General features: G+C 44.5%; 1 protein-coding gene across 1 annotated transcript in view; it reads left to right on the top strand.

Moving 5' to 3' along the window:
• The window catches only part of LOC117948580 (neural-cadherin-like), an 83409-nt gene that overhangs the window by 54170 nt on the left and 19604 nt on the right, over window positions 1–9635 (top strand). Inside the window, exons 17-23 of the mRNA XM_034878274.1 lie at window positions 499–782; window positions 1184–2792; window positions 3490–3583; window positions 4381–4565; window positions 5462–5691; window positions 6176–6453; window positions 8522–8736. Of these exons, the coding sequence (XP_034734165.1) occupies window positions 499–782; window positions 1184–2792; window positions 3490–3583; window positions 4381–4565; window positions 5462–5691; window positions 6176–6453; window positions 8522–8736 (2895 nt within the window). The remainder of the gene's footprint in view (window positions 1–498; window positions 783–1183; window positions 2793–3489; window positions 3584–4380; window positions 4566–5461; window positions 5692–6175; window positions 6454–8521; window positions 8737–9635) is intronic.

Raw genomic sequence — 9635 nt, 5'->3', positions numbered from 1 at the left:
CCCCCCCCCCCCCCCTCCTCCCCCCTTACTCCTCACCCTCAGGCCTCCAAACCATTCCCTAGAGGGCACTATCAAAGTCCATTACTGTATTCTGCTTTTTACTCTCAGGCTCCCTTTAACTTTTTTCGGCACTCTTTTTTTAATTAGTATCTGATTGAAGCCGAGGAGACGAGGAACAAAGTTTCCATTTAATTAAGTAATCACAACAAGAAAGGGATACATGAAAACCTACTAATGCTTAGGTCTTGGAGGAAATGAGGTGTAATACTCTTGTGGTTTTGCCGCTGGGTTATTGCTAGAATGATAGTGCTTCTGCTTGAAGTAAAAAAAGGCACAATGTGAAATATTTAGCAGCAACCTGCTATAAAGTCTACTACCTTCTTAAAATGTTGCTGCATGTATATTTAACCTTAAGATTATTATAAAACAGTTTAAATGCAGAATCAGGGACAGTGATTTTGCATTCCCAATCACAAATTTTTTTAATCACCGCCACAGGAGCCAATGCCAAGCTGCGCTACCAGATTACCTCTGGCAACAAAGGTGGTGTTTTTGACATTGAGCCAGAGGTGGGGACCATCTTTATTGCACAGCCACTGGACTATGAACAGCAGAAGAGATACAAGCTACTGGTCCTCGCCTCCGACGGAAAGTGGGAAGACTACGCGGCCGTGGTGGTGACTGTGGTTAATAAGAACGACGAGGCGCCAGTATTCTCCATGAACGAGTACTACGGATCTGTTACAGAAGAGCTTGATGGGTCTCCTGTGTTTGTACTGCAGGTGAGATGCTGAGAAGAGGCTTTATACTGTTATCCATAGATCTGCAATTATCTTGACAACCTGTCTTATTTCAGTGTACCTACTGTTAGTAATTTAGTGTTTATACTCTACTGTAGCGTGAAACATTATCATTCTACTAAGTTAGAGAATGAAAAGTGTATGTAGGGTGGGCAAATTCAGCAGTAAGAATGTCAGACCCACTCTGAGGAAATACCTGATCAAAGCCTTTTGCTTTGATTTGGGTGGGCAGGAAGTGCAAACACTTAAATTAGCTGTCTAAAAAATCTAAAAGCAAAGAAGACCTGGGTGACGGCTAAAAAGAGATAAGAGTAAGCAGTAATTTGGGTTTGACTGGATGAATGAATATCCATTTTCTTAAGAAGTTGTCTTTATGTCTGCAGGTGACAGCTACTGACCCAGACAAAGATGCAGACCAGGGCGCCATACGCTATTCCATTCATGGCCAAGGGGCAGAGTCACACTTCATGATCAACGACATCACAGGGGAGATGTATGCGCAGCGCACCGTAGACCGAGAGGAGCGTGCCGTCTGGCGTTTTGTTGTCATGGCTACAGACGAAGAAGGCGAGGGACTTACTGGCTTCACGGATGTTATTATCAACGTGTGGGACATCAATGACAATGCCCCAGCCTTCACCTGTGCGCCTGATAACTGCCACAGCAGCGTGGCGGAGAACTCCCCTCCTGGAACGTTTGTTGTGGAAATGACAGCGGTAGACCGCGACGATGCCGCCGTAGGCCAGAACGCAATTCTCACGTACCGGATAAGTGAGAATGTGCGAAGCGCCAACAATTCAGACCTTTTTACTATTGATTCAAGCACCGGCTCTATATCTGTGGCAGCCCAGGGTCTGGACCGGGAGTTTGTTGAACGCCACTGGCTGGTAGTGGAGGCCCGTGACGGCGGCGGTATGACAGGGACAGCTACAGCCACCATAGTGGTAACAGACATCAACGACCATGTGCCAAAGTTCAAAGAGGACCAGTGTGGCGCTCTTGTCCCTGAGAGCACTGATGAAGATGCTCCTATCCTGGAGCTGAGTGCTGTGGACCCTGACGCCGGCATGTATGGACAGCTGGCGTTCAGTGTCATAGCAGGAGACGCGGAGCAACAATTCTACATGGTCAGCCACAGACTGGAGCAGACGGGCATTCTGAGACTGAAGAAGAAGCTGGACTTTGAGAAGGCAGGGGAGCAGCGGTTCAACCTAACCATCAAGGTGGAGGACTCTGACTTCTCCAGCCTCATCCACTGTCAGGTTCTAGTGGAGGATGAGAATGACAATTCTCCCATGTTCACTCCAAGCTCCCACCTGCTCTCACCTTTGCCTGAGGACGTACCCGTTGGAACCAGCATCATTCAGGTCACAGCCACTGACTCCGACTCAGGCCTGAATGGGGACATTTTGTACAGCATTCTCCCTCAGTCTGACCCACGTGGACATTTTACAGTCAGCCGAGTCGGTGTGGTCACAGTTGCAAGGCCATTGGATAGGGAAACAGTGGCGGGTTATGAGCTGGTTGTCATGGCAACAGACCGGGGTACCCCAGCACTGACTGGCAGCGTCACGGTTCACTTGCCACTGCTAGACATGAATGACAACGGGCCTGAGCTGGAGACAGCCTACACTCCTGTGCTGTGGGAGAACAATCCTGCACCTCAAGTGGTCTGGCTCAACAGGAGCTCAACTCTGCTTCATGTTGTGGACAGAGACTCCCCAGAGAACGGGCCTCCTTTCTTTCTCTCCCTGCCCTCACTTTACTCCATCAACTTCCACCTGCAGGACTACGGGAACGGCTCGGCCACGCTCACTGCCCTGCGCAGATTCGACAGGGAAAGGCAGAGCGAGTTCCACTTGCCGGTGATTATGATTGACAGTGGCGATCCACCAATGACGGCCACAAACACGCTCACGATCACCATTGGCGACCAGAATGATAACGCCCATCAGGCAGGAGAGAAAGATGTCTATGTGCACAGCCGCAAGGGTGAGTTGCTCGCTTTCCCTCATTGCATTCTTTTGGCCCTTGATTTCGCTGCAGAGCTTTTCACTTCAGGCAGAGCTTGAGTGATGGGGGGAAACTGACGCTAAAACTGAAGGGTTTTCAGTCCCATACCTGCTCGGTGTAGTCTGGAATTCATAATTGCTCTAACTTTTACATTTTCCCCAGTGTTTTGTCATGGTAATATTGTCATATCATTAACACAAGCTTTCATTGCCAATCCTCTGCCTAAAGCTTATCTGTGAACATTATGACAAGTGTCATGATTCTTCTTTTTTTGTAGTTTTTTTACCCTACAGTTAAGTTGGTTAGGTATGTTGGCTTGGTTAGTGTTTTGATCACACATGGCAGTTTTGGTAATTGTAGAAAACAGGAATGCCTTGACTCATCCAGGCGGCCGTTGTTTACCCAGCCGCAGTACTCTGGCACTGCAGGTCGATAATAACATAATCCATACTGAGATAGCCTTGCTTCCTTAAGCTCCACGCTCTCTGAAGTGGAGCACTGAGAGCCTATTCATTCCAGCAGTGGGGCTCCACAGTTATGAGCATAATAAGTAGAACAGAACACAAGAATGCAAGATAAGGAGAAGAGAGGGACAAAAAGATAAGTGTTGGCATCAGCAGATTCTGTCCAAATCAATGTGTATGTGTGTGTGTGTGTGTGTGTGTACCGTGAACAGGAAGGATGGCAAATGCGGCACTGGGGAAGGTGTATGCCCCAGATCCTGATGACTGGGACAACAAGACCTACACTCTGGAGACAAGCGCAGCCAAGTAAGAGCTCTCTGTTAAATGCATTGAATTTTTTTCTGAAAACATGCTGATCTTCAAATGTGCGGCACAAGTACAAGGGCTAAAGCAACACAGTACCAGCAGAACTGCCAACAGTGTGGAATTTGAAAAATAAAGAGGATGTGGACTCAGCGTTGAGGCTGTATTCCTCCAACAAGGCCTCTTTCAGTGATATCACTCGGCGTGAAACATGCCTCACAGGTACTTCTCCTAATCTTGGATCCAATTCCCCGGCTTCTTATATAAACTACACTTTCCAAAATGACTCTGATAATAATAGCCATTGCCATTCCATTCTGGAAATTCAGATTCCAACAAGTCCACCTGTATGATGTCCCCTAGATGAAGGTGCCTCTACAAGCACTAAGACTCCATCAGGGAGATTGTGCTGCTGTTGAGAATTTACACCCCCGAGATCAGATTAGAAATACCAATTGCATATTTGTTTTATTCATATAGCAAATTCTGACAGTTACCATGACAACTACGAAGCTCTTCTGGAGCCGAATAGTTTTTTTTTCCTTCTTCTTGGTGTTTTCTCTTTTTGTTTCTTTGTTGTTTTTTTTCTCAAAATGAATTTGCATTAACTTTCTGTTAGAATAAACCCTAGTGTACCACTGATCAATTCTCTACGTCTCTGCCTGCCATTTTTGTCCTCTGAACAAAAGCTCAGAAACAAAAGAAGCCACTTGTCTATTTAAAAAAACAAAACATTTTTACCTTTTTATCTTCCTCTGAAGCCGTCCTCTCCTGCTGAACAGCTCTTCTTGTTTTCTCAGATACTTCAGTCTGAACCAGAGCTCAGGAGTGCTGACCCTCCGACAGAACACTCCAGCAGGCAGCTACTGGTTGAGGGTCGGGGTGTCTGATGGCGTGTGGCCCGATGTGTTCTCAGGGGTCAGAGTTCACGTCAGGCAGCTGGAGGAAAAGGCCGTCCTGTCGTCCGCCTCGCTGCGTCTGACCGGTAACATTAGCAGAAACACTCACTCACCAGATGGCATAAACACTGCTACATGTTGTATCATGACTTGATGCATGACCCCCAAAACCAATCAAGACTATGTTGAGTTTTTTTCCCATTAGATTCCTTGTCTCAGTTATTCTCCACAAAAAAACACAAAAACTTGCTGTTCAGTTCCTTTCTGAAGCTGATGTTGAAAGAGAAAGCATCTGCCAAAGGCATAAATAAATTGGTACTTTTCATTGACTGATTATCAAGTTGTCAATCCAGTTAACACCAAAATGATAGGCTGTCAGATTTTTTCTTTTTTTTTAACTTGCATTATTTAACATTGCTAAGCAATGTGAAGCAACCTTTCAGACTGCTTGGTGATAATAGTTTCCTTCTTCCTCTTTACTCTTTAACACTCTGAAGTTTATGTTAGAGTGTTCATTTTTCTGTCAGTCTTTCAGAGGGAATCGGAGTTATAAAGGTCAATTTGGAAGTGTCAGGTAAAGTCCTTGACATTTAGAAAGCCATGCGGCGAACAGAGTCGAAGGCTATTATGGATGCCTCTGACTCCAAGCCATTATCATTTTTGGAGATTAAAGATGACTGCCCACATAAGCCAGATATTATTGGAAGGTGGCACCACAAATGTGATAGATTTTCCGGCCATTAAAATATTTTGTACTAGGCCACTCTTCAAGACCCGGACTTTATTCCAGTGAAAAAATAAACGGTTTCTACTTGACTGCATCACAACTCGTTCAACTTATGGATGAGTCAGTGATGAAGTGGATCAATAGGGAGATGTTAGGCTACTTCTTGTGCTAATGGAATCAGGAACTCAGTAGACTTTGATCAACTCTGTAGTTGTCACTGACGAGTAAGTAGCTCTCTCTCTTTGTCTCCTGAAGGCATAACAGCGAGAGATTTTATCGACTCTCCCGTCGAGGGGAAGAGTCGGCTGGAGACGTTCTGGGACTTCCTGTCTGAAACCCTGTCTGTCAGACCGGGGAGCATCAACATTTTCAGCATTGCAGACAGGGAGGAGAAAACCGTGGACATCCATTTCTATGTGCTAACTGATAATGGCTACCTGCGCCCCGAGAAACTCCACGCCGTCCTCAGCGCACATAAAAAGAAGGTATATATACCAATGTGTCAGATAGATAGAGATCAATGCTCATATATCAAGCATTACACTTGGGAGCTTGAGGGGAAGAGATAACAGGGCTTTTTATCTGCCCTTTTATTTTCACACCAACTTTCTGTCTGTTTACTGCCTGGCCCTGTCATGTCTCTTTGTCTCTCCCATTCATTTCTTCTCTATGTCTTCTTTCATTATTTTAATCGCTTTCTTTTTTGTTTTGATTATGCGCCATTTGAATTCCTCTGTCATTCCTAATTATATCTCTTGCTCCTTTAAAAACAACCAGTTATAGGAAATTGAAAGCATTTATGTAGATTAGGCTCTGCTTTCCTCTTTTGCATTGCTTTTGAAGTCTTTTATCCCAAAGAATGATTTTCACTGCATTTAAAACACCACCCACATTGGAGATTTTCAGTGACAATTATTGTAATTCCCATTTTTGTCTCCCGCATATCTTTCCTTCTCTGACTCCCCACAGCTGCAATCACTGCTGCGTGTGACTGTGAGCCAGGTGCAGGTAGATGAGTGTGTGCGCACAGATTGCAAGACGTCCGGCGGCTGCTCCACGCGATTAAGCATCAGTGACTCGCCCACCCTGGTAGACTCAGGTGCTTTATCCCTGGTCTCAGTGAAGGTGATGTCCTCAGCTGTGTGCGGCTGTGCTGCCAGGGAAATGACCCACCAGCCCTGCTCCTCCTTCCTGAGTAACCCCTGCCTTAATGGGGGAACCTGTGTCGACACAGAGAGTGGATACAGGTGAGAGGCATGTCTGCGGTTGTCAGGAGAACTGGAGTTAGAAGAAGCTCCTAAAAGATAGAAAAGAGAAATAGAAGTTTCCCAATGTGCTGCAGTCCACGCTCCTGTCCTGTTAGACTTACTGTAAGTGTGACATCTTCGAAAATCAGCTGAGAATTACTAACAGTGCACCTTGTGAGAAAATATTCCTTCACCTGCAACTTGACCTAACTTGCTTGAGCTGCTCGGCATGTGTTGTCAGCTGAATATAGAGTAGCAGGATTTTTCAAAAGGCTTTGGGCTATTTGCAATAGTGCAATATGTGCATGCATGTGCATATAATTCTGAATTTAGAGTGTATCTTGCCGAGGTCATTAAATTAGGTGTCTAGATTTATAGCCTGATGTTGAAATTTTAGAATTCTGGTGCACTGTGTTTAGCAGAACTGAACAGTAAATAATGAACTTAGCCTTTGTACCAAGGTCATTTGCCAGTTCTTTGAATATCAACCCTAAATATTTATAAATGCCTTTGGTCAATATAAAGGCCTTCAACTTCAAGTGTGTATACTGTAGGTCTCTGTGGGAGTTTACTGCAGGAGAAACAGCACGCAGTTCATTTCATGCACACTCTAATGCCCAGATTAAATAAATATAGGGCAAGGGGATTAGTACAACTCTGGCCCCCCTCTATGCTCACAACTTTTCGAAAATCTCATTTAATTCCGTTTACATGAACATGCAAGTTCATGTAACAGTGTACAGAACTGTCTTTTACTTTTATCTTTTAAATTGTCTGCTGCAGTTCATCTGCACACTGCTGAGAGAAGCCCTTATTCCGTAAGAAGAATATCCCCCATATGTGCCATATGTGCCCTCATGTAGCACAACCATAAAGAATCCAATTTTTGGTTCTCTTCTCTGTCGAAGGAGCTTAACAGGCAACCTCAGACGGCAGCTGATCAGATATTGTCAGTCAGAAGTGAGAAAAACATGCCCTGTACTTCTTGATTTGGATCGGCATTGCTCTCATGAGTCACATGAAAGAGCAGCGAAAGAGTGAGGTGCTGTGCACGGCGTGTGCATATGTATGCATAAGGCTACGCTCTGTCTAAGCCGTCCCTTTCGCTGCTTATGGATCAGTATTCCTGACATGTGTTGCCCCTCTGCAGAATAAACAGCGATGGTGAGAAACAGCTCCTAACGGCCTCAGTACACACAGCCTTTCTCAGACACTGCATGAAAATAGATGGCTTTGACATTATCAGCAAAGCCAGCCTGTCTCACATGCCTGCAATGGAAGGAATAGGATGAGATCAACTGGTCCCTTCTGTCCTTGGCATCACAGTGATGGAATGGACTGTTTCTAATCACTGCATGCATCTTTTACTTTATGGTGTTTTTGTATGATTATTAATATTAACCATTCTGGTCTCATTCACAAACATGTTGGAAGATAGGCATGGACAATATTTAATTTCCAGTTTCTGCAAGAGCAATGAACCCTAACACTCAAGCTCTAATCAAAGTAGATGAGTACAAGAAGAGGCAATTGCACAGATATCAACCAAAGCGTGTAATACCTTAAGAATAAGAAGGGGACGGGTGGGGATAAGTGAGGGGGGGGAAAAAAGCCCAGGAAATCAACGGTGGTACGGTGCATAGAAAAGTGAGAGAAATAGAATTAATTATGTCCTAACAAAGGAGATGTGATGTGCCGAGCAGGAACCGTCTCCAGAGGGTTTGGCTCGGGCAGCTGTGACAGATAAAGAAAAGGCCGGAGTAATGTTGTGTTCATAGCTAATTGATTTAATGTAGAAGTGAATATTCAGGGCTACGCTGCAAACGCAAACAATTGATTCATAAGACGCTGTCTGTGGACAGCTGGTATATTGGTGCAAAGTCAAAACCTCTTCCTGTGTGAATCAACAAGGCTGACACGTCCACCAGAAAAAAAAGTCTCCACGCTCAGAGATTGGACAGTGTGAGGATTTCACAGAGCCAAAAATATAAATGAGGGACACTGATTGTTTCTTTTCCTGTCCTTTGCCTTGATTTTCCTCACTTACCTTTTTGTCTCGGTGCTACAGGTGCCACTGCCCCCCACAGCTTGAGGGGCCGGACTGTCAGCAGACGAGACTTAGTTTTCTTGGCAACGGCTATGCCTGGTTTCCCCCCATAAGGCCATGCTTTGATAGCCATCTTTCACTGGAGTTCATGACAGAGGAAGACGATGGTCTGCTACTATACGCCGGCCCGTTGGCCACTCTGCTGCCTGGGGACGCTGAGGACTACATGGCCATCGGTAAAGAATTAGTCCGTCTAATTGGATGCGTGCCAAGGGACCTGCAGGCTTTTATTGCTCTAAAACCTGGAACTTAATTTTGGGTGTTTAATTACTGGGTGGTAGCTAATCACATGTATGAGGCACATTTTGTTCGTTAGTGTACTGCTGAGGGATATGAGCACTCACTCTACCGAGTTATAGAGTAAGTACTTAATGTGCTGCTACACAGGCAACCAAGCTTTACTGTTCAAAGTCTGTACTTTGTCGCTAGACTCAAGGAATGGTGTTTTTGCTTAACCGCTTGCTTCAGTGTCACAGCAGTGGTTCAGCTCCTGAACAGACAGAACAGTGTCTCCGTCAAGGAAACGTCAGCAGGATTTATTCTTGTTAACACAAAAGCTCAAACCTGAATCTTTTCAGTGAAGGACATGAGTAAAAATGTTATCAAACTGAATGATTATTGTAATGGCTGGGCATTATGCTTCATACTTGCAATATATTAATGAATAGTTTTCCGTTGCATAAGACTACCATTTCGGTGCCACTCTTTGGCATTACTGTAATGATTCATGTTACCATTCATTGATACTGTGGGTGGTCATGTCTTTTTAAAGAAAGTTAATGGTAGAAGTAATGCATTGCTACATTAGATACACAATGCTGCCTGTTAATGAAGTTAGTGGCAAAAATATTATAAATTATTAATATACTTAATAATAATATATATTATTAATAAAATATGATACTAAAGCAGTCTAAATCACCTATTTTGTGTCGTGCTTAAGCTATCAAGGGTAAGGTTGTGAATGTTTATCTGATGAGCAGCTGGTACTGTGTGTGTGTGTGTGTGTGTGTGTGTGTGTGTGTGTGTGTGTGTGTGTGTGTGTGTGTGTGTGTGTGTGTGTGTGTGTGTGTCT

The sequence above is a fragment of the Etheostoma cragini genome, chromosome 8 (genome assembly GCF_013103735.1).
Source record: "Etheostoma cragini isolate CJK2018 chromosome 8, CSU_Ecrag_1.0, whole genome shotgun sequence".
Classification (NCBI taxonomy): Eukaryota; Metazoa; Chordata; class Actinopteri; order Perciformes; family Percidae; genus Etheostoma; species Etheostoma cragini.
Note: the sequence above shows the minus strand (reverse complement) of the source record. Positions and strands in the feature narration are given on the sequence as shown.